The sequence below is a fragment of the Lepidochelys olivacea genome (genome assembly GCF_965140295.1).
Source record: "Lepidochelys olivacea isolate rLepOli2 genome assembly, chromosome: 11".
In the NCBI taxonomy this organism is placed as follows: Eukaryota; Metazoa; Chordata; order Testudines; family Cheloniidae; genus Lepidochelys; species Lepidochelys olivacea.
Window position 1 is genome coordinate 33,413,277 of NC_140421.1, and position 25,953 is coordinate 33,439,229.

Below are 25,953 nucleotides of genomic sequence, written 5' to 3' on the forward strand. Positions count from 1 at the left end.
GTTTTTAATAAAAATAATCAGAGCCTGATTCTGCTACTCTTACTACTATTGTAATGTTGTTCCCATCGGCCCAATATACATTTGTTTTAGAAACTGTACTTTTCTGAGGCCGGTACATGTTAACTAGCATATAGTGTACTGTGCACAAGGGCTCAGCGATGAAGGGGACATAAGGCCTCAATAAGAATGAGGTTGGCGAGCCTGGAACATAGGCTCTGAACTATTTGCTGCTGTTATATGACTGGAATACAAATACCACACATTAATCAATGGTTAGTTATAATTCAGGAAGAATTATCTGCCTAGTGCCCTGATTACATGCTGGGTTTGTGTTAAGAAAATTGTCGTCATTTAATGTCCAGTCTCACCTCAGTGCTGTCATTGTAGCATGACACGCACAGCTAGTTGTTAGAACTAGTAGCTAATATTAATCTCATCTGGTGGTTACTACATTGCATTTAGGGCTTGAACCAATGCTTATTGAAGTCAATGGGACTACTTGGAGATAATGAAAAGGGCAGTTAAAAGAGAAAATTGGTAACATGATAAACTCTGCAGAAGAAAGCTGCTGTTCTAATGCTGATTTTTTAAACATTAAAAACATTCAAAAAATCAATGAAGATGGACAATTTGATTCCCTTACATCCCTTTTATACTTTGCACTTCCACCAGTATTATGATTACTTTAAATATTATGTATGAAATACCTATCATTCATTACATTACTAAAGTGCTATTGTAAATCAGCAGGATTAAACACATTTGATGTTACAACAGGTGATTTGGCATGCCTGACTCCTGTGAATTATAGCACTCTGTCTTTGAAAGATTGTTCTTAGAATATAGAACTGTGCATTTTGTAAACATGGGCATTATGCAGACTGGTTATAAATGAGAGTTAGAGAGTTTGGAATCTAAAATATCACTGCCTTTTATCTGGGGCATGCAAAATAAACAGTAGGTGCACACTAGGCTTAGGGCCACCGTTCCTCTGTGCACAAAAATGCCATGGATGACAGTGTGAGTTCCATGGAAGGCACAGGTGCAGACTATGGATTGATTTTAAGGAAAGTTTCCATCTTTGAGCATATATTTTAATGTTTTTCCATATAAAGTTTCTGAGCTGATTTACCAGTGTAGTGTTTCAGAGTAGCAGCCGTGTTAGTCTGTATCCGCAAAAAGAAAAGGAGGACTTGTGGCACCTTAGAGACTAACCAATTTATTTAAGCATTTGAGTGTGGAGTGATTGCTTTGGATCGCATGGCTAATACTGTTAACCATTAGATACGGCAGGTTGTCTTTTTAGTGCTAGTGTGACACAAATAGACCTTCCAACTTTTTAGCATGCATTTACTAAAAAGTTGACTTATTTTATCTACAGATATATCTGCTCTCACTCATTCTCAGTGGAGCTAATTTGAAATTGCTCCATGGAGGTCAGTGGAGTTACACATGATTTGCACCAGTGTAAATGAGAGCAGAGCTTGTGACATGACCTAGGGTGGAAGAGTACTATGGCAAATTTAGAAGACCCAGGTGATATTTTTTGAACAGATCTTAAGCCTTGAGAACTTCTAGTGCCATTTGGCTATGTTGAAATGAGAGTTTTGAACAGCTCATTTTTAAACTGTATTCTCTTTGTCTAGCAGCAGCAGAAGAATTGCTTCACAAGAATATTTTTGTTTGCATGGCAGAGGATTCCATTTAGTTAGAAAGACAGTTTTGTTGTTTTTTCCTCAGCTTTAATTAGAATGATTTTTAACATAATTTTCCTTGAAAATAAATTATTTCATTTAAGGAAAAACTGTTTTGCAAACCTCCAAAAAGATTAGAAGAAACCCAAAGCTTTAGACAAAATTAGCAGTTTCATGAAAACTTAAAAAGAAAAGGAGTACTAGTGGCACCTTAGAGACTAACCAATTTATTTGAGCATAAGCTTTCGTGAGCTACAGCTCACTTCATCAGATGCATTCAGTGGAAAATACAGTGAGGAGATTTATATACACACACAACATGAAAAAATGGGTGTTATCACACACACTGTAAGGAGAGTGATCACTTAAGATGAGCTATTACCAGCAGAAGAGCGGGGGTGGGAGGGGAGAAAACCTTTTGTAGTGATAATCAAGTTGGGCCATTTCCAGCAGTTAACAGGAACGTCTGAGGAGCAGTGGGGGGGTGGGGGAAATAAACATGGGGAAATAGTTTTACTTTGTGTAATGACACATCCACTCCCAGTCTCTATTCAAGCCTAAGTTAATTGTATCCAGTTTGCAAATTAATTCCAATTCAGCAGTCTCTTGTTGGAGTCTGTTTCTGAAGTCTTTTTGTTCTAATATTAGGCTTGAATAGAGACTGGGAGTGGATGTGTCATTACACAAAGTAAAACTATTTCCTACTCTGAAACCTCTCCTTACAGTGTGTATGGTAACACCCATTTTTTCATGTTCTGTGTGTATATAAATCTCCTCACTGTATTTTCCACTGAATGCATCCGATGAAGTGAGCTCACGAAAAGCTTATGCTCAAATAAATTGGTTAGTCTCTAAGGTGCCACAAGTACTCCTTTTCTTTCTGCGAATACAGACTAACACGGCTGCTACTCTGAAACATGAAAACTTAAAACACCATTGGATTCCCCTACCCTAAATGTGATACACATAGTCTGTCACACTTTCACTGTCATCACAATACTCATAAAAATAATTTTCAAATCAACAGCTTTTAAAAAGAAATAAATTTCTTACTCTGTTATAAACAGCTTTCAGCTAAGAATAATGATATATTATTTGGTCAGCCATATGTGAATATATTCCAGAGGAAGGATTTTTTGTTTGTTTTCCTGAACTTTTCTTTTTTTATAAACTATTTTAAACTGACATGCCTCATTTGTCAACAACTTCCTTCTCCCTCATGCACCCATGCCCCTCAGGTTTTACCTTTTGAGCAATCTTGGCAAATGTTTAATTTAAATCCACTAGTTCAATGCTACTTTAAAAGCATCTGTGGTCATGTAATACATTGCTGTTTTAGTTTTGATTCTCCCATGCAACATGACAACTGCTATTTTAAAATTAGGGGAACTGACATGTCTGGCCATATTCATGGCAAGAATGCAATATTATAAGCACATACATCCTGTATTTGGTGACATAAAACACATGTTTTAGATAACAATATACACACCTATGTGGGAGGTAGGTCTGAGCCTACATTGGATCTGAAGCGGATTTGGAATATTAAATGAATAAATGACTGACATATGCCATGCTAAACTAAAGGGGGATTATAAATAGCTAGAAATATAAAGGTACATTTAATTATTTGACTACTACATTTATTTTAGATTAATGCTATCTATCCAAACTATTTAAGGAGCTTCTGGATAAATTCTAGTGTAGTGTTTGCCCTCCTTAGAAACTGAATTATCATCTGTCAAGTTCAATTATGTTTTTTGGTACAATAAAATACAGTTGCAAGTTTCTGGGCCTGATCCTGCAAAGCTAATGTAATTTAGGGAAAGCTCTATTAGGCTTAATTATAGTGGTTTCAACTGAAGTTTTGCCTGAGTAAGGCGTTGTCTGTAAAGGTTTCAGAGTAGCAGCCGTGTTAGTCTGTATTTGCAAAAAGAAAAGGAGTACTTGTGGCAGCTTAGAGACTAACCAATTTATTTGAGCATAAGCTTTCGTGAGCTACAGTGGCTCACGAAAGCTTATGCTCAAATAAATTGGTTAGTCTCTAAGGTGCCACAAGTACTCCTTTTCTATTTACTGTCTGTAAAGGTGCCACCAAAATGTTTGACTAAAGACATGAACCTTTGAGCATAGGGGTCCTTCACATTCTGAAACTAGGCTCCCAACTGAAGTCAGAAGTGCCCTGTTTCTTGGAAGCACTGGTTGGCTGATCCTATTTCCAGATGTGCCGAAAACTGATCTTTCACAGGTGGAGTTAAGTTTTGTCATTACATAAAGTGGCCCAGAGCAGTGCACACAGGTATTGTTGGTATTATGGATGAGTACATCTACATATACTGAGTGATGATTTGGGTTCAGCTGCATCTGCTATTGTATCTTATTAAATAATGAGCTCTTTGTTCAATGAGAAATCCCTAGCTCTGACTGTATAAGCACAATAGACTTCCATTCCTTAGCCTACTCTTGTTTCTGGAACCAAAATCATCCATTTTCCTCAAAATAGTTCAATTCCTTCTTTAGTTTCCTCCCCCCGTGCCCGCATCTTCCATACAACAATGGAACATTTCCCTTGCACAACTCATATAAAAAATGATCTCATGAAAAAGATCATGGTTAGTTTCTTGACTCTTGGATTTCAGTTCATCCTTTGTCAACAATAGATAATACACCACCTGTGGAAAGACTAAGAGGTTATGCATTTTAAAGTCTCATTGACTTCAGTGGGGCGTAAGCACTTGCTTAAAGTTAAGAACATGCTTAAGTGTTTTCCTGAATTGGAGCTGAAATGCACACTTGCAGCTTGATCCTGCTCCCAGGGAAGTCAATGATAAAATTCCAATGGACTTCAGTGGACCAGGATCAAGTCCTTAAGCAAGTCCCTGTCCTTCCTTGTCTTCTGGCACTCTGTCCTCTTCTCATTCCCCTACTACCCTTCTAATTGCTCCTACTTCACATCCTTTGGAGGATCTTCCTTCTTTCCCCCCCGCACATACACCAGGTTTCTGAGGGAATTTCACAGGGCTCTGTCCTTGGTCCCCTTATCTTCTCCTTCTATACCTCATTTCTGGGTAATCCCATCTGCAAACACAAGTTCAACTACCATCTCTATGCTAAGGACTCACAGATCTCTCTCTCTCTCTCTCTCGCCACTCCAGACCTGTCTCCTTCTGTCCAAACTAAAATCTTGGCCTGCCTCTCCAACATCACCCTCCTGGGTGTCTAGCCATCAGCTCAAATTCAATATGGCTAAAACAGGGCTTTAAATGGTTGGCCTCAATCCCTCTTGGTTGCATCCTTTCTTGGTCACTCTGAGTGACACTGCCATCCTGTCTGTCCTGGGTGTCATCTTTGAGTCGGACGTCTCTTTAGGTCCTCACGTCCCAGCTATCTAAACCTTGCTATTCTTTCTCCTTGATATCTGTAAGGGGGTGTGTCTATGCTGCAGTCACAGGGCGTGACTGCAGCTCATGTGGACACACCTATGCTAGCTTTAATCTAGCTATCTTGGGTATTGGAGAGAGTCTGCAGCAGCATGGATTTCAGTGCAGACTTCTCAAGCCTGTCTGGAACCCTGACCCTGGATGGCTAGCCCATGCAGACACCTGTGTGGGATAGCTAGGTTAAAGCTAGCTCAGGTATGATGCCTGCTGAATTGGCCTCTGACTACACCCATGGTTAAGGGGAAAAGTGGAAGCAAATTTTGCTCCCATTGCTTTAGTGCACTAAGGACTGCTCTGGTGCACTTGAGGAGTAAGCCCCAGGTTCTGGCTGCAGAAAAAGATATTAAAGCAAAAAAAAAATCAAAATACACATTTTTAAGGTAAGTCCAATCACTATGCTCAGTGGAAATAGTGCATTCTGAATGCAACAGATAAGGAACTAGTAGAAGTCACTCAAGTATAATCACACTGCAACAAATAGCTACATAATCAAAGGGTATAACTAGCTAAATACTTTTAGCATCCACAGAGCAGGTATTAAAATTCTATCATTACCTAAGGTTTGCTGGCTAGGGGCCTGATCCTATGGCCAATGCAATATTTCCACTGATTTTAATTGGCCCTTGGATTAGGTCCTACACCTAAATTTGGAGCTATCCATCTCCTCTTTAATCTACCGTCTTATTGCACCAAAAAAATGCATCCCTCCCTGAGTGCATGAAGGTTTCCTTTGGAATTTTCCAGTGCTCATGGTCTGCGCTGGCCAACACCATTCTTATCAAAGGTTTTCTGTTTCAGTATCTCTGTGTCAGTTTTATACCATTATCAAAGTTATCAAGTGGCATGCTTTGTTCTCTGGGAACTCTATACTAAGATTTACAACTAACAAAAAATGTGAGCCATTGTTAATCCATCTATTACTTTTTGTTCTCTACTTTGTCAGAAAAATAAAGTGACACCATTTTCTGTCTTGTATAGAATGTAGCAATTCTTTTAAACATATTCTATCTACCACTTTCATCTTTTGCATGTGGCATTCTGTCACTTAACTGAGTATCTGCTGTTATTTTTCCTTGCACATAGCCTCACTAACCTGCGGGTTAGATGGACAGTTAGTCAAAGCAAATATAAAATAATAAACAAAATAAAAATATCAGACTTTTACTGCTGGCTTTCACAAACATCAAAGGGCATATCTAAAACAATGGGACTGTATTGTCACATTTTCCATCTGTGTCAATCAAACTCAGAATATTGACCTAGAAGTCTGATTCTCCCATGCTTATGATTATAAAGAAAACATAATATGACAATATAAATCAAGATTATAAGACTGCAAACACTGAATTCTGATCTAGGATTTATTTTTAGACACTACAAATTTCTTCACAACAGCCCATCTGGGCAAAAATATACATGATAAAATAAGATAGATACTGACAGTTCTCTTAGTGAGGGCTCTGTGCCTACCCACTGCACAGCTCAGAGTGAAACAGAAGAGAGGAAAAGGCCCCTTATGTGCGGGAAGAGCTCCCTGTAAAAATCCCCAAAGACACTACACTTCTAACTCTCTCCTTAACCCACTTGTGCTGTGACTTCACTTCTACCCCAGTTCTGGCAGAGTTGGATAGAGGACACAGGGAAAAAGGCCAACAATAGCATGGCTCATCAGAGAGACATGTTGCCAGGGAGGCTGAAACCAGGGACTGCACGGGTGGTTAGGTCTTCATGTGTAATCTGGGATAGGTGAGACTATAGCCTGTCTTCTCTATGGATCCTCCAGATCTAATGTTATAAGGGTATGGGTACAATTTTCAAAAGTGTTTAACGAGCCTGAATCCCACTGACTTTCAATGCAACATAGGCTCCTTAGCCATTTAAAGTTTAGAAGATTTTTACCATGTCCCCTCTACAGCATGGGCAGCGGGTATAATAGGCCAGGGGAGGCTCAGCCTCTCCTAGCGTAGCCACTGCTGCTGGAACCTGGTTGTGGGTTTGATGGGGGAAATTTTTGCTTTTTATTATGCCGCATGCAAGCTCTGGGTAGCTGAGGAGGTGGTATGTGCTACTCAGCTTCCTCTGGACTCCAGAGAGATTATTGATGAACCCCGGAAGCTGAGTAAGACATACTACCCCCTCAGTCACCCTGGAACCTGCATGGTGCATATCAAAAGCTCAGGTTCCTCTTCCCGAAGAGAGAAGAAGAGAAGAGCGTTTGAAGGCTCCTCCAGACAGTGTGTGTGTGTGGGGGGGGGAGGCGTGGCTCAGGGCTCTGCATGGCCCAGGGCTCCTCTGGCTATGGGGTGTGTGTGCAGGGGATCTCAGGGCTCCTCTGGGCAGGTTGGAGGGGGGTGCTCAGGGTTCTGGCTGGCCCGGGGCTCCTCTGGCCATGGGCGGGGAGTGCAGGGGGTCTTGGGACTCCGGAGGGGGGGAGTGGGCAGAAGGGTTGAGCCGGGGGCTAGCCTCCCCAAAGTGGGGCTCTACCCACCACCCATGCTCCACAGTGACACGAACAACTCATAATGGAGGAGAAGGGGCTTATCAAGCACAGAACTGTCAGATTACTTTTTTGTGGTTTTACTGCAGACGGGAAACAGATAGGCTTTTTTTCTCTCCCATCTTCTACTTATTTTTACTCATCATTTTAAATAGGAATTTGAAGTGTTGTGGGCCCACTCCAGGGCTGTCCTATCACTCCATACACTGGTTCTGGTCACTGGGAAATTCCCCAGCTATAGGAGAATCCCCAAGTAGATCCAGTCTAGGGGACAAACTGGGGGTACCTGGATGTGCATGCCAAACACAAGTTATGGCTGCTTTAGTTTTGCTGAGGAACGGAACTACCTCTGGCCAAACTCTGAACAGATGCACAACGGTGGTGCAAAGTATCTTTTCCCCTCCTTGCCCCAGTTCCATTTGCAATAAAATGACTAATCTCCTCTCCACTCTCTGCTCCCATTTGCCATGCAATGACTTTTTAATCAAAAGAGTCTTCATGTAACTGAGACTTGTATTCTTCACTTCAAACAATGCTATGTGTTTTTTTCTCCCTTCAGTGCATACAGGCAGTTAGATGTGAGGGGGAGGGGAGAAATTCTCCCTTCTATTTTGTCATTTTGTACTTTATATTTCCTGCTACCTTCCAACTTATCTCACTGAAAAGAAGTTTTAGACTGAAGAGGAGGAAGCAAACTCTCAGATCAGGTGAAAACACATTTTCTGAGAGATGAACAAAAGTTCATGAGGACATTTTGTTTCAAGGGGTGTCCCTGTCTCACAGGAGAAAAAAACAGCCTCAAGTATTAGTACCCAGCATCTTAAGATATAACTGTCTAATACTAGTGATTATGCTGAGCAATTTAGATAAGCTTCAGGGTTGAACATCCTTATCTACTATGACTCAAAAAGTAGTTATTCACAGTGTGATTCAACATAAAACCCAATTTACAATTACATAAAGAACCATAAAATCAATACATGATGAGTGAGGTGCTTTCAAAGTAACTGAGTTTTTAGATGTTTTAAATCAGGTATCTAATTTTCTAGCTATATTTTTAATTAAATATGCACCTTGCAGGGTTGAATCCTCAATGCTAGTCTTCTCAAGTGGTACTGTATAAATAGGGCCCTTCATTTTCAATTTTTATTTTATTTAATTTTTCCTGGGAATTTATCAGACAACAAACAAACAACAACAACAAAATCAGGTAAAAATCAGTGCAAAAATCTATTAATTTTTCTGGGTAGATATCAGGGTTTATTTTAGTGGATGGAAAGACAGAGGAAAAAAGTATTCTGTAGATTAATGATTTGAATTCTGTTCATCAGTGTGATTTGCTGCAGAACTCAAAACACAATGCCACCTCAGAGTTTAAGAAAAAATATATCTCTAATCCCCAAATAAAACTTTTCATTTGAATAAAAAGTTTACTGTTGTAGACTTAGAACTATTAGACAATTAATATTTACATTTAATAATTGGGCCAAACCATTTGCAGTGCATACACTCAACTTCATCCTTTTCTCCTATTTTTTTTAAAACTTTTTTTTAAAACTCATGTTCTGAAATGTATTTTGATACAGATTTTCATTTTCTTCCCATTTTAGTTAAATCTTTAAACCATTATCTGCTAACAGCTTGAAGTGTGGACATGGTGGCATGAGATTCATCAGTGTTCAGATGCGCACACAATTCAGAGCTTGCATGCGTGCCTATTTATTTGTGTGTATCTTCTAGACTAATACAGGTGGCTTTGCATATACACACAGACTAAAGTATTATCATAATACATACCTCATGCAATGTATTGTATTTTCCTGAAAAACCAAGTTATTTTTTACATATTTGAATGATACAAAAGTAGGGTGAAAATTGGAAATAAACTGAATAATACTTTTTGTAAAACCCGGGAAATTTTCGGTAAAAATCGGTTTAAACTGAAAATGAAAGAGCTCATACATAAACATTATTAAAAGGAACATTAAAGCAAAACACTGGAGAGTTACAAATTTTAGTTACCTCACCTCATATAAGTAAACTTGTTCCTTTGTTACAGCAAAAATTAATAAAACGTTATTTTGCACAAGCTTGTCTGTTAGTTGTCCAATTGTTGGATACTCCTGAAAACGAATATAGAGAGCCAAATCAATCCCTGTTTTACAAAAGGACCAAAGTTAAAAAATAGTGATGAAAAACATTGCATGTTATCTTTAATGAACATACATTCATACTGTGCTCAGTGTAATATAAACATGTAATTATACATGTGTGCTGAGTAAGTGTGTATGTGTACATAGAGCCTTTCCTTCTGGTGCTCACGTTACCCTGAGTGATCCACCTGTATGTCATGCTTCAGTGCCTGGGGTCAGGAGGTTTTAGTCCACACAGGAACACAGGCCTTTGGAATCCTCTTTAAACCTCTTAATTCTTGAATTTAGACTTTAAGAAGTTGAGAAAACTAACTCTTTGAGGCAAGGACACTACTTACCTTTGTGTTTGCAAGGCAACTAGCACAATACAGCGCACATCCTAACAGGGGCCTCTAAACATCCCCATAATAGAACTATTAAATAACAGTATTAGTTTGAGCACTTGAATCTTAGTTTGAAATGTTTTTCTGACCTCAGCAGTGTCCTACACATTCCTGAACCACTCCTTAATTCACTTCCTTTAAGACAATGTGATGAAAGCATATTTTTGCTCTCCTCTCAGGAGAGGATGCCAATAGGTCCTGTTCCACATGTTACCCATGGTAACAGTTATTGGGAGTAAGAGGTATCACTTTTTCTAATCATAACATGTTCTGAGATCACTTATGTCAATATGCTGTGTTCTTAGTTTTGATTTTATGAAAATATGTGATTAAAATTAAAATGGATGACATCAAATGACTGGATTTCCAAACTCCTACTGCATACCACTGAACACAATCATTAATATTCCAATTCATCTTTCCCGTACTTCAAAATTCCACAATGAAAGAATTGTACGAAGCACATTACCAAAACTGTTGACATGGAATATTCATTATTGTGGTCCAAGTGACAATGTCCATCGTTTGGAATAACAATCCCTGCCAGTTTACTGTCCATCCCAAAATGGGAATCAGCATCACTCACAAACACCAGCAGATGTAGAGAGTCATTTCTCCACCCAATCTTTTCCTGTAATTAAAATGTAATGGTTTAGTATAGACCGATTATATTGAAAGAAACAATACAGGATGATAGGGTAGAAGGCAGAAGAAGGGGTCTTTCAAAGACAGCTTTAAAAAGTAGTGTCCTTTCTGCTTTAAGCAGACATCATAGATTCATAGATATTTGGGTCAGAAGGGACATCAAAAGATACCATGACAATTATTTAACAGAGTTCACTCCATTGCCTCTGACCAACATATCTCCTCTTCCCATTGTTGTGCTGAGTGTGTATAGCTGCTTGTCATCTATGTCAAATATTGTTAATATTGTTAATCATTAAAATATTTAAAGAGAAAAAATTGAAGAAAATATGATGATTATGTGGCAATTTTATTGCTTTTCATTCCCCATATACACCCGATTATTACACGATCAGTGCTTTTATTGATGGAAACTACAAAACTATCATTTTTCAATGTGCGTATTTAACTTGATTATATACACTTTTCTAATGAAAAAAGAGATCATTTGAATATACCTTTACAGTCTGACCAAATACCCACTGAAATCAGTGGGGGTCCTTCCATTGATTTTAGTGGAGTCAGATCAGGGTCAGAATCTACATTTTGAGAAAACAAGAGCTGCTTATTTTTTAAAAAATACCATAAAAATCTATTAATATTAAAATGTGGACTAATAAATATTACACCTAGAGGTTTCATTACCTTGCAAACAGCTGCCTGCATAATTGCATCAAATCCTCCCTCTGGAGTGTCTATATTAGCTGAGATTTTCTGTTCTTTCACAATTTCATTGAATCTTTCAGCATCATTTGTTAATGGCAAAACATGTTTGTATCCAAAGGTGGGTAAGCAATTACGTGGAACACTGCTATAAAATAAATGATATATCTTAATAATATAAATGATATATAGCATAAATTATATATATATATATATCTATATATATATATATATATATCTGATATATAAATGATATATCTTACGGCCAATGCAGAGATAGAATGCACACACTGTAGTTGCTTTGTAACTCTATCTAGCGTAGTTTTCAGGTGCACATCTCCTCTGTGTACCTTGTTTTATTAATATCATTGCTGAAAGTAGTACCTTTACAGTTCAGTTAGACAGACCAAGTGAAAAAACTTCAAGGTTAAAACATAACATGGCACTCAGTTAATTTTAAAGTGAAACTGTGCATTTAGATACTCTGTGGCTAAAGAATGGTGTGTAAACTGCACTTCCCCAGGAGTAGCCCTGGGAGGCACTGTGCCCCAGTGATACCCTGAAGTGGCATACTCCTCCTGTGCTCCTCTTTTAATCTGCTCCAGCTCCTTACAGAGCACAGTATACTCCCACCATCACATCCAGATAGGCCCACTGGGCTCCTCCCCACTTGCTCTGAGAGGAGGAGAGTATCAGGCATGCAGCCCCCACTCTCCACAAGCACCCCAGAGTTGTGATCCGGGCAGGACTCATGCAGCATAGGGCAGAAGGGACTGTTCCTGGTTCTTTAAAACAAATAAATAATAAGAACATTAATAAATATACTGAACTGTTGTTTTTTGGTATTTTTGAGTACCCAAAAGTATTGTGAGCCTTTACAGCTGTCACATGAATAATCCAGGATTTTAATAAAAGAATATATATTTCAAGCAAATTAAAGAGACATATAACTTGAGTTATCAAGTTATCAATGTGCTAATCAGTCACACACACTTGTAATTAGCAGGAAAATCTAAACAGCAAGCAAAAAGGTAAACCTCTTCCCCCCTAAACACCCCCTCTTCCCAACAACCCAATGGGGTATAGAAAATGACCAGAGTATGAACCAAGAGCCAAGTCCCATTTGCTTTATTCACTCAACTGCAAGTGAGTAAGGTGGAAAGGCTGCAGTGAGGGCAGTGAGCAGGATTTTGCCCCCAATGATCAATCTTATCTGTGTTCCTATATTAAATAACAAACATACATAGGTGCTTTCTTTGCCTACCTGCAAGGGTTGTTTATTTCTTCAGCTGTGGTTTTGATGAATGGTGAAACTGGTTTTTCAACAAAAGACCCAAAGCCCAGTCTAAAGTTGCTGGTTAGTTTTGACATTTCTTTGGAAAGAGTTGAGCCTAGTTCCTTTATTGTATTCAGATCATCATCCATGGAAGCAGAAAGGTCCATGAGGTAATAGAGATCAACCGGATAATCTTCAGTCTGGCGAACTTTGATCTCTATTGTTTCTTCATTTCCTAGTAAAGCCATAGGGGAAATGGAGAACAAACTAACACATGTAGACAATGTAATGGGCAATATATCAATGATGCTGTCTGTTTATTCTGTGCCATTGGTGGAATTAATAGAAATGTATAAAAGCGTAAATAAAAATTCCAAATAGAAAATCTGAAAGACCTTAAGTAAGTATTACTTGAGTGGTACGGTAAAAGTTAAGTACTAACTTTAGGTTTAGGACTATTTGATTCCTGTGGATCTAGTGTGTTAGAAAAAACAAATGTCAGAGTGCAGCTTTAAAATGTTCTGTTATGAAACAGAAGTTAGTACTTGTAGGAGCAAGTGCAAGGGTTAATGGTCTGAGCATGGGACTGGGAGAGTGGATTACAAGTGCGCCTGGGTTCTATTCCTGGTTCTAGTACTAACATACTGTGTGTTATTTAAATCTCTCTGCACCTCATTTTCCCTAGGACAAATTCTGATCTATGTTATATTGGTGTAAATCCACAGTAACGCCATAGACCTCAGGGGATCTTGCAAATCATGTTGATATCCTCCGATAAAAACACTATATGGCAGATTCTCTACTGCAGCTGAGATTTTCTCAGGGTAGCAATGAAGAGGTGAGACACTGGGGAGCTGGCTATGGTTGCAGTTTCCCAATTCTCTCCTCATCTCTGCCATGGCCTGGGTGCAGTTTAGAGAAGCCTCCGGAATAGGTGCTGGAACTGGGGGTGCTGCTGCCGTGCCCCCTGACTTGAAGTGGACAAGGTTTACAGTTTGCTTCAATGGCTCTAAGCAAACCCACTATAAAAACTGCTCCAGCATCCCTGGCCTTCAGACTCCTCTAACCAATACCAGCTGGCTACATCCCATGGGATAGCTTGCCTACTGTGCTATGGCTATGGCCACGGCCCCTTCATTTCCACCCTCAATACACCTCCCGCATCAGGGGCACAAGAGGAACGGTATAGGAACTAGCTAGTCCCGCTCTACACCCGCGGGGGGAATTCCCAGCCTGATAGATGTGTGACATTTCCATTCCCTTTGTGCTGCCACGAGCCATGAAGAGAACAGAGCAGGGAGATTAATCTCCTTTTACATAAATGCAAAATACTTTGGGGGGAATTTAAATAGTGTACATTTTAGATCTATCCATCAGATTAACACATGATAAATCATAGAATCATAGAATATCAGGGTTGGAAGGGACCCCAGAAGGTCATCTAGTCCAACCCCCTGCTCGAAGCAGGACCAATTCCCAGTTAAATCATCCCAGCCAGGGCTTTGTCAAGCCTGACCTTAAAAACCTCTAAGGAAGGAGATTCTACCACCTCCCTAGGTAACACATTCCAGTGTTTCACCACCCTCTTAGTGAAAAAGTTTTTCCTAATATCCAACCTAAACCTCCCCCACTGCAACTTGAGACCATTACTCCTCGTTCTGTCATCTGCTACCATTGAGAACAGTCTAGAGCCATCCTCTTTGGAACCCCCTTTCAGGTAGTTGAAAGCAGCTATCAAATCCCCCCTCATTCTTCTCTTCTGCAGGCTAAACAATCCCAGCTCCCTCAGCCTCTCCTCATAACTCATGTGTTCCAGTCCCCTAATCATTTTTGTTGCCCTTCGCTGGACTCTCTCCAATTTATCCACATCCTTCTTGAAGTGTGGGGCCCAAAACTGGACACAGTACTCCAGATGAGGCCTCACCAATGTCGAATAGAGGGGAACGATCACGTCCCTCGATCTGCTCGCTATGCCCCTAGTTATACATCCCAAAATGCCATTGGCCTTCTTGGCAACAAGGGCACACTGCTGACTCATATCCAGCTTCTCGTCCACTGTCACCCCTAGGTCCTTTTCCGCAGAACTGCTGCCTAGCCATTCGGTCCCTAGTCTGTAGCTGTGCATTGGGTTCTTCCGTCCTAAGTGCAGGACCCTGCACTTATACTTATTGAACCTCATCAGATTTCTTTTGGCCCAATCCTCCAATTTGTCTAGGTCCTTCTGTATCCTATCCCTCCCCTCCAGCGTATCTACCACTCCTCCCAGTTTAGTATCATCCGCAAATTTGCTGAGAGTGCAATCCACACCATCCTCCAGATCATTTATGAAGATATTGAACAAAACCGGCCCCAGGACCGACCCTTGGGGCACTCCACTTGATACCGGCTGCCAACTAGACATGGAGCCATTGATCACTATCCGTTGAGCCCTACAATCTAGCCAGCTTTCTACCCACCTTATAGTGCATTCATCCAGCCCATACTTCCTTAACTTGCTGACAAGAATACTGTGGGAGACCGTGTCAAAAGCTTTGCTAAAGTCAAGAAACAATACATCCACTGCTTTCCCTTCATCCACAGAACCAGTAATCTCATCATAAAAGGCGATTAGATTAGTCAGGCATGACCTTCCCTTGGTGAATCCATGCTGGCTGTTCCTGATCACTTTCCTCTCCTCTAAGTGCTTCAGGATTGATTCTTTGAGGACCTGCTCCATGATTTTTCCAGGGACTGAGGTGAGGCTGACTGGCCTGTAGTTCCCAGGATCCTCCTTCTTCCCTTTTTTAAAGATTGGCACTACATTAGCCTTTTTCCAGTCATCCGGGACTTCCCCGGTTCGCCACGAGTTTTCAAAGATAATGGCCAATGGCTCTGCAATCACAGCCGCCAATTCCTTCAGCACTCTCGGATGCAACTCGTCTGGCCCCATGGACTTGTGCACGTCCAGCTTTTCTAAATAGTCCCTAACCACCTCTATCTCCACAGAGGGCTGGCCATCTCTTCCCCATTTTGTGATGCCCAGCTCACAAATATTCACTAGGTCTTATTTGATTACAAATAATGCTTAATTTCGAATTTGTTAATACAAATTATTTAAATACAGTAAATACATTCTGTTTTTTAGATCATTAACAATTTAGTCTGAGAAACCTGGAAAGACAGCATCAACAGGAAAGAATCACAGTTATGAACTGAATAACTTACCTGGTCGCAGTCTAAAAGTTAACTTTTGAGGGGAAATCTGTGTGACATCAGAGTTATTCTTCTGGATTCCTATGCTAAGGGGCTTATTTTTGTGAATTTCTACTTTAGAAATGGGAAATTCAATAAAGTTCGACTGACATCCTTTTGACAAAAGATTTGCTGGAGTATCACACCTTCCATGAATTCCAGATGAGTCAGTATAATTCTGAAACAATCAGCAGAAGGAAGGGAAGAGCTAAATTTATTATTGAACAATGGAAAATAAATTATTTATGCATGGTGGGCCAAATGCAGAGGTGACAGACATTGTGGTGTAAGTTACACACAGGGTGTAAGCTGGCAAAGAAATGGGTGTAGGTGGCATAACAGTCTAAATTTGCATCTATCAGGCTTTTCATAGCAAAATTAACAGAGCATACATTTGTTTGGTATCCTAGCGGGACCAGTTGTATCATTGGTGTATGGGAATTGTGTCACTTATGCCTGGTATTTATTTGGCCCTAAGAGATTTGGGGATGGTGACACATAAGTTAAAGTGTATGTTGAGTCTTATCTTGTTTTTCCTGCTGCACCCTTCTCCGTCAATACTAATTTTGGACACTTATGAATGGTAAATCAATACTCCATAACTTACACCTGTTTTCTGACCATCTTACACCTGATGTTTAACTTAACACCATATTTTCATGACCATGAATTTAGCCCAGAGATACACGTGGCACTTGTATTTATTTCCTTTAATTCAGCCCTGTGTGCTGTTTGGCCTTCTCCTGCACTTAGGATCTGATCTAAAGCCCACTGAAGTCAACAGGAGACTTTCCACTGACTTCAATAGTCTTTGGATCGGGCCTTGCATTCCTACTCAAGCAAAACTCCCACCAACTGGAATGGGAGTTTTATGATTATATATTCCTCTTCAAAGCAATATACTCACATTAATTTTCACAACATTGTTGTAAGGTATTATCATCATTGCTGTGTGAAAACTTTGGCAGAGAGTCTAAGTGATTTGACCAAGGCCACAGAGGGAGCCCATGTCAAAGCTGGGATTCGAATTTGGAAATTTCTGGTTTTCAATCCTGTGCCCATACCACTGGTCCATATTCTTCTCTTGTGCCTGTAGAAGGAATTTAAACTTTGTCCCTTAACCTGCAAATGTCCCTGAATTTTGTCACTGAGAAACACTCTGTTAAAGTTACAGCAAAGTTACTTTAAATCCACAAAATCCACAAAAGCCCAGAAATTCAGTTAATGCTAAGACTCTGCTTTTCACTTCCCACTGGGAGTCAAATTCTGTTCATGGATATATGTGTGTCTCACTGATTTCAGTGGAAACATAGGAGGGAAAAATTTGCCTTTCTGTACTTGGGCCACTTCTGATGTCTACTCAGATAAAACACCCATTGACTACAGGATCAAACCCAGTGTATATAAAAATCACCTATTATTATGAAACCCTTGGAAAACAGAGCATACCGGCTGCAGTAGCTAACACTGAATTTTCTGGCTTCTCAAAACAATTCATTATCAGGTAAACACATGGTTCAGGGCTCGTCAGAATGTGTATTTTTATCCAACAGACTATGATGGCTTTTATTGAGTGTAGCCTGACACTAAAATAAGTATACAGATTTTAAATATATAGAGTCTTTGCCTGCCCCACATCACATGAGTGTAGCAAATAAATCCATGGGCAAACATTATATTTATTCCACTGACATTTCCAATAAGTGCACATGATCTATACATAGTATTTCCAGACTCAAGAACTTAGTTGTTTTCTTTTTGTATTTTATGAAAACACGCAATGGCAATTGGCCTAATTATGTACCGAATAACATGGAAAATTTCATATTATGAAAATCCTGTGTTTTGAACTCTTTTTAAAAAAAGCATAGAAAAAACACTTTTTGGGGGGGACCGGAGACTTTCCTAGTGTTATATCTTGCAAATTGCTAAATTGCTTTTAGTAAAAACTGGATTAAAAAAGAACAGTATGTCAGTTTCATCCAAGATGGTATTTTTACTGTTCAACTAAAACCCCCTAAGGGAAGTGTTTATAAATTATTTAAAGAGTCCCTTAAAAGAGAGCTGTAGAGGTATGAACAGTAAACCACCACAATAAAGTATTTTAACACACATTCTGTTTCTCTCTCATATCTGATCTATGTATTGTGTTTATATATTTATTACATGCTTTGGACCTGATCCTTTGAAGTGCTTAGCACCCTCAATTGCCACTGAAGCCAATGGCTATTAAGGGTGCTCAGCACGACAGAAATATCAAACACAATCCAGTTGACTAAGACATTATTTTAAGAAATTTTGCAGTACATACCTAGCTGACCAATAATTCAAAAACTAACTAGCACTTGACTGGCTAGCTGTTGGCTGAATAGGATTCACAAAACCCTGTGTTTGTCTATCTGTATTTATAAGAGCCAAGATTTCCAAAATCTAAAGTTAGGCTTCTAAAAATCATATTTAGGCTCCTGAACAAGCAGCCAGATTTTCAAAAGTGCTGAGCACCTAACAGTTCACCTTCTGCTTTAAAAGGGAGAAGGGCATGTGGCTCTCATTTGGACCCTGCTTATTTTATTTATTTATAGCCATTTCTATTGAGCCTTTAATCGCAGTAGCCAACTGCTTCACAAACACTAACAAAGTGAAGCTCAGAACACCTGCTGTGGGGCCAGGAGGTATTCCTATTCACATTTTACACATTAAGAACTGAACCACAGATAAGTTAAGTGACTTGCCTGGGGTCACACAGGAAGTCAGTGACATATCTGGGAACCAGATCCATATCTGTTTCCCAGACCCATACTTCAGTCATAAGACCTCCATATCTTAGGTGCTTTATCCTGTATCACAGGAGCTGTACAATCTCACCATAGTCACTTCCAAAATGATGAGTACAGCTCCTCTGATAGGTAGAAACAAAGGTGCTAAAAGCTGGGGATTTTTTTTTAAAGAAACAGAGAACGATGAACAATAAACCATAATTTCCAGATGTACCACTTTTAATTCCCAGAGAAAATTACACAGGCAATTTTCTCTCTCTAAATTCTTCATGCATTACAAAAGCACCGGTTGACCCAGTTAATTCAATAATTCCATCACTCATAGCCACTGCAAACACTCAGATTGTACGGCTTTGAAATTTTTAAGATAATTTACTTTACCTCTTGAGAACACCAAGCACACTGTTGTCCAGAAAACAAACAATCTTCACAAGTCACTGCACTCCCTGGAGAACAATTTCCTATATTTAAACCCAGGAAGAGAAGAGATTAATAATGGGTTTAATTATTCTTTTTATAAAATGCCCCACTTAGTTAAAAATATTGGAGATAAAAAATAGTGACACATTTGGACATACTTAAGATTATTGATAACATTCCATCATTAAAATATTTATATTAGTTTAGTATTTAACTTGATCAATAATTACACTATTACTGGCAATTAATAAAAAATGTGGGGACCTGAAGGTCACTCATCTATGAAAAATATGCACACTATTTGTTTTCTGAAATGCATTTCATAATTGTTAAATTTGTTTAACCATAACTAGAATTCTTAGCGAAATAGATATGTGTACATTGTACACATTACAGTTGTTTCAGTCTGCTTTCCAATGTACTTACTCTGGAAGTTAAAATTATGCCAGGTTCCATAGACACCTCCAGAGTCACAGATGCACTGTGAAATTTCATGATGGATCAAACTCTGATGTGTATAATTAAAATGGCTCAAAAGCCTGTGTGTTTGGCGCAGGTAGTTCTATATTATGAACAGATGTACTCTAATTACATTTATTGGCTACGTAGTAATACTACACTCTGTCAAAAACATTCATTAAGTGGAAAGGAATGACTGAACAGACAACATGGGAAGCTAGTTAATAGAAAGTTGTTAAACAAAAGACAATGCAAAATATGCTTTTAAAGAAGCAGAGTTCAGTAATTGTAAGCCTTACCTTGTACATTGTTATTTCTTTGCAGAAATAGAAAGAACAGGAAAAGCAATACAATCCCCATTCGTTTTCAGTTCTGGCTGTGTGAATTAAAAGTATAAAAGAATAATTACCTTCAGGGTAAAATGATTAATATGGAATGTTGTAAAAGTCATAGAGTCCTGAAGTGTATATTCTAAGATGATACTTACACTGGTTTGAAGAGAAATTTCCAAACTACCAGGGCAGAACATTAATACAAAGAAAACAAAAGCTACCTGAATAGGTAAAGACGACGAGCTGTGCATAAAAGCAACTTCAACATGGTTATGGAACTTAACACTGTTCTTTATCTTACTTCCTTATTTTCCTTATAAGGAAAACAGGTACACAATCATAAGAAGGTGGGGGAATTGATTCAGGTGCTGATTTTTTTTTTTTTTTTTTTGGTCAACACTCGCAGTCTCTCTGGGTCCTAGAGAAATCTGTCCAGGAGAACTTTATCAAGTGTACAATAACTCTAAAATACTGCCACTCCTTTGACTGTTTTCTGACCGAGTTCAAAATGCTGGCAAGCCATACAAATAGTGAGGTGAATATACCTGGAGAGATGTATAAATCCCATTTTTTCAAGTTTCATGTTGTGGAATGAACCTTCTAAAAGCAGCTGTGAAAAAAACAACAACAAATCACCATAACTTATTATAACATTATAATGGAAAACCATTTTAGGAATACAAAATGTCTTTTGTTTTACTGTGTAGAGTTTATATATATTTTATTAGCATTATAAAGTGAAAAAGAAATAAATCAAACCTACATTATTGTGAAATGCAGTTACTATTGTACAGGTGTGGTTATCTGCATGTTACTACCCCAATAGAGAGTGTCTTCTGTGATGGAATTCAAGATAATTTCCTCTGTAGCTATTAATACATTCAGGTAACAATGACTAGAAAGAGGCTTTCATTGCATTTTAAAGCATTTGGGGAACCAAAAAAACCTCACCCAGCCTTCATAACAGTGAAGCAATAATAGTGAGTACAAGATGAAAGAAAAGAAAGCATGGTTAGAGAAGGGGAATGGTGGCTAGCACCAGGCTTAGGGTATGTCTACACTACGAAATTAGGTCGAATTTATAGAAGTCTGTTTTTTAGAAATCGGTTTTATATATTCGAGTGTGTGTGTCCCCACAGAAAATGCTCTAAGTGCATTAACTCGGCGGAGCGCTTCCACAGTACTGAGGCAAGCGTCGACTTCCAGAGTGTTGCACTGTGGGTAGCTATCCCACAGTTCCCGCAGTCTCTGCTGCCCATTGGAATTCTGGGTTGAGATCCCAATGCCTGATTGGGCTAAAACATTGTCGCGGGTGGTTCTGGGTACATATCGTCAGGCCCCCGTTCCCTCCCTCCCTCCGTGAAAGCAGCAGCAATCGTTTCGCGCCTTTTTTCGCGGTTCTTTTCCTGTCTACCTGGCCAGTGCATCTGAGTTGAGAGTGCTGTCCAGAGCAGTCACAATGAAGCACTCTGGGATAGCTCCCACAGTACCCCAAATTCGACCCGGCAAGGCCGATTTAAGCGCTAATCCACTTGTCAGGGGTGGAGTAAGGAAATCGATTTTAAGAGCCCTTTAAGTCGAAAAAAAGGGCTTCATCATGTGGACGGGTGCAGGTTTACATCGATTTAACGCTGCTAAATTCGACCTAAAGTCCTAGTGTAGACCAGGGCTCAGATTCCCAACTGTGCCACTGACTCACAGTATAGCCTTGGGAAAGTCACAATCTTTAAGATGTTGTGAGGTGGATTTTAAGACACATTTAACTCCTTGGAGGAAAGGTTAAATATAAGTTCATACTAATATTATGAAAGGAAATCTAAAAATAACAAAAACCCTTGGTTTATATGTTGTTTTATTTCCCCCCACCTTTTATTCATTTGTCCTTTTTAGCATATAAATTGTTTGGGACTGGGACTCTCTCTTCATAATGTGTTTGTAACAGAACATGTCAAACATTAGACTCTACTGTATAAATTATAAGTAATGCTAATAATAACCTGTGTACCAAAATAAAACTTACAAATATATATGTCATTCCTCTTTGATCGTTTCAGTATGTCTGAGCCAGTTCATTGCACTAGGATTTACAGGGACCCAAAGTTATCCCTGAGGTTAGATCTCACAAGTCTTGCAGATTTATTTTAACTAAATTTTGCCCTTTCTACTCTTCACAAACTGATTCTAATTTCAGCTAATGTATTTGCTGTTCATAAGTATTCACCAAATAGTTTATGTGAACAAATAAGCTATTTTTTTGTCCCTTGGATGGATGATGTTTAAAACAAAACAGACAACTTTTTTCATTTCTAAAAATTCCAGCATACTTACAAACTAACTAAATAAAAATCCACATGCACTAGTCACACTGCCTTTGACCTTAATGTATCTTCTAAGGTTGGATCCTTCAAACATATATACATATCTTTTTAAGGATGAGCTTTCCACTTCCCGAAAAACATTATTTCCTTTTCTCCTCCCCAAACACTGCACAACTTTCACTGATCATAATGACCCAATTTTTCTACCTGTACCTGCAATCTCTCCCCATAGACTAGATTTGCTGTTTCCAGCACCAAGTCCTTTTCTCCCTATTTATCCTTTCATCCATTTTCTTTTTTCATGGCCACTTCGGAGCATCAGCACTCAGAACACTGTTATATTGATTTCTCTCAGCTCTGGGCCCCTTGCATATTCCTATTATGCCAAATTCTGCTCTCAGTTACACCAATGTAACACAGTAGAATTTGGCTCATTATTTTAAAAGATTGGCAACACTAAAAATTTAAGCTTTTTGTGATCATGGAATTTTTCAAAAGATTCTGTCCTGTGAATAAGATTTCAGTGGTCTCAGAGTGTACGTGCAGTCTTTCTCTTATTCCTACCCTTTATAGTACATTAAAGATAGCACAAAAAGATATTTTATCTGCCTGTTGAATAATCTCAGAAATCTGGTAGTGAAAAAGCTTTGAGAAAAGTACAAAACCAGGGAAGAGGTATCTTAGGCACATATGAAGCTAAACTAAAATATATTCTAAAGGAATGTTTAAAAAAAAAAAAAAAGTATTTTCTCTCTACAGCTAATGTGTCGCTTTCCTGACAAGCAAGATCTTGTTTCACTCATTGAGCTGAATCCAAATGGAAGTGTGGTGGCCAGAAATAAAGATTGTGTAAAGAGTCTAAACCAGAAAATGTATGCATACAAAAGAATGCCAAATAGTTCATGCATCTTCATCTGAATAAACACTCTCCCTTTGAAAAAAGCCAAACTCTGTAGCTAGTAAGTTAGGAATTGATATATTAGATATGCCAGTTACACTTTAGGAGCCCAGTCCCAGACAAAACATCTATGGGTTCTTTCCAAACTAGGAAAGCTCTGGAAGAGAGGGAATGCTGGCTCCACAGAAGACTGATCTATCCAGGAAAAAAGGTCAGTAGGACACACAAATGCCTGAAGGCAAAGAAAAACTCATCTCAGTAACTGGGAATTGGAGAGCTACCCACCAAAAAGAAAAGTCCATGCACACGATCTCACTACTTCATATGTTACAGAACTTCTGATTCTGGGGACTGCTTACTACCCCCACCCCCATAAAACCATGCAGCGTGTGGGAGTTATTACAGCTGAAAATTTATAGTATTTCCCTTGGATGGTCATTGTTGGGGAATTCAAGGGCTTGGCGTCTACAGGCAGAGATTTTCTAAAATACTCCCCTGTTGTTGGAGAATGGAGTGGAAAGTGGATGCAGTGGGCCAGATTCTCAATTCTCTGCAGCTTAGTCATTTACACCTCTACAAAGTGGGTGTAAAATGCCTAATCAGAAGGGTAATCATTTAGGCCTCCCCCACCCCCGTGCTCTCAGGGCTGGAAGGAGGTGGCTTTACATTTGGGTCACGTGGCTAGTTCATCCTTTCCCCGTCTGGCCTCCAGAACAGATCTGTCAGACAAGTAATTCCCAAGAAAAACCTCTTAAAAGGTTTCCTACCTGACTCTCACTCATTCCCAAGAACCTACTTGCTGCGTATGGCGATTGGGTGGGTGGAGTTGCAAACTCTGTCCCTGAGAATGGACCCATTGCAGGGTGCTCAGTCAGTAGTCAGCAGTGCTTGGTCACTTAATAGAGACACTTCCCTTCTAAATAACATGTTACCTTTATAGCTGTTGAGCCAAGGAGCTAGAGGCTTTCTGTAGGACAGCAGACACGGAGACTCATTTTCTCTGGGTTGGGTGACTGACCAGAAAGATATTCCTGTCAACTGGAAACACCTGGTTCCAAAAAGCATCTATAACAGAGATTCTTCAAAGGCTGCATATCAACTACCCAAACAAGGTTCCCTGAAAAAAGGTCTAAAACCTCAAAGCTTACATTAGCCCTTCTGGACTACAGCTGAGTCAAGTCACCCCATGGAGATTTGAATAGTTGTAAACATGGAATGGTCAGGAATACATAAAACAACTACCCACAGTAACAGTATTGATGTAGTAGACAGTGTCGTGCCTGTCCACTACAGCATTATTCCTGGCTGTATGGGGAGGTACTGCTGGCAGTAGTACCTCAATGCCTGCTGGAAGAAGTAATGCCTCTGGCAAATTTATATAATAGAGAAACTCATAATACACAGGCAGGTGGGATTTTTAATTTTTTTAAATTTTTGTGTGTATGGAACCCTCTTGGTATTTAATTATGTCACCGAATGGAGCAATTCACAAAATAAATAAAACTAGTCTGAACTCATATGCTTTAATGTCAGTTAATGTTGCTTGCTGCCTCTTGCTCCCTTTGCTCATTAGCACAGGTGGAGATGGATGATACCACTGCAACAGAAAATGTCCCAGATACAAAGAAACAGCTGTAAACACTCAGGGCTAGCTCCTCAGCCCTTACTTGGTTATACAAGAGAGTAAGGAGCACTAATGCCCCACTGCTCAGACTGTGACTGCAGGCACATTGAGCTGTTTGCTCAGTGCTCCCCCGTGGGAGAAACAGACAAAATGGGAGGAGCTTTGGCACCAGTCCTCTGTTCCTTAGTCACTGTAACTAGCTGGTTACACAGAGGGAAGTCATTTCCTCCCCCACCCACCCCTGAGCAAAGTGAAATGGAGGCCTGGAGGGGGTTGAAGAACTATGACTCAGTGGGTTATTATTCATTCTCCAGGCTCCCCCGAACTCAGGTAGAGACATAATCTAGCTCTAAAACAGATCTAAAGAGAAAGAGCCAAAGTGCTTACAAATGCTGAAAAGAAAAGTAAACAGTTCACTACGAGTAGTTTTGTAATTTATATGTACCTCAGCCAGAAGGCAGGACTTGGTGGCTTCAGTTCAGGGGGTGTGTGTGTGCGCATGCATGTTCTGAATTTGCTTTGCATGGGTAAACACTTCTAGAGATTTGTTTGATTTTCAGATGTGGACAAACTCAAAGCAAAATAAATCTGCTAGACTTCTCCCAGACTCAGGTGGAAACACTGCAAAGCGATGAGGCTTCCGTCCGACATTGTTCAAAGGTGGCCCAGCTTGCCAGAGAGCCAGGCAGCTGCATGACTCCGGCCTGAGTTTGGGTTTTACCTTTTTGGTTACATTGTAAAAGTTTTCCCCACTTCTAGGGAGGTCACTTTACTGTATGGTACAACTTAGTACCATTTCTGCTCCTCTTCAGGTCCACGGGGAAAACTCTCTGCCTGGCTACCTTTCAATATCTCACAACTTCAATTGCTGAGGGGCTTCCTTCTCCCTCAAATGCATGGAGGACACATGGAGGGGCTTCCTTCTCCACTCAGTCATGATCATGCCTGAAACACCTTGTCCTTTGCTCCACAGCTAGTTCTCCATCCCCGCCTCTCTGACCCCAGAGCAACCCCCAACTCCTTCTGGGATGAGAAAGCTCCCCTCCTGCCCTATGGACAGGTGAGGGATTCCCAGCTGAAATCCGTCAGGACAGCACTGAGAGA

At 39.6% G+C, this 25,953-nt stretch overlaps 1 protein-coding gene across 1 annotated transcript in view; it reads right to left on the reverse strand.

The window, feature by feature from the left end:
- Nucleotides 1-25,953, reverse strand: part of ITGB6 (integrin subunit beta 6) — a 61,130-nt gene that overhangs the window by 25,995 nt on the left and 9,182 nt on the right. The window contains exons 2-9 of the mRNA XM_084643422.1: nt 20,555-20,619; nt 19,977-20,053; nt 19,180-19,259; nt 15,995-16,199; nt 12,779-13,025; nt 11,497-11,662; nt 10,637-10,798; nt 9,659-9,754 (exon numbers count right to left, since the gene is read on the reverse strand). Of these exons, the coding sequence (XP_084499548.1) occupies nt 9,659-9,754; nt 10,637-10,798; nt 11,497-11,662; nt 12,779-13,025; nt 15,995-16,199; nt 19,180-19,259; nt 19,977-20,037 (1,017 nt within the window). The 5' untranslated portion in view covers nt 20,038-20,053; nt 20,555-20,619. The remainder of the gene's footprint in view (nt 1-9,658; nt 9,755-10,636; nt 10,799-11,496; nt 11,663-12,778; nt 13,026-15,994; nt 16,200-19,179; nt 19,260-19,976; nt 20,054-20,554; nt 20,620-25,953) is intronic.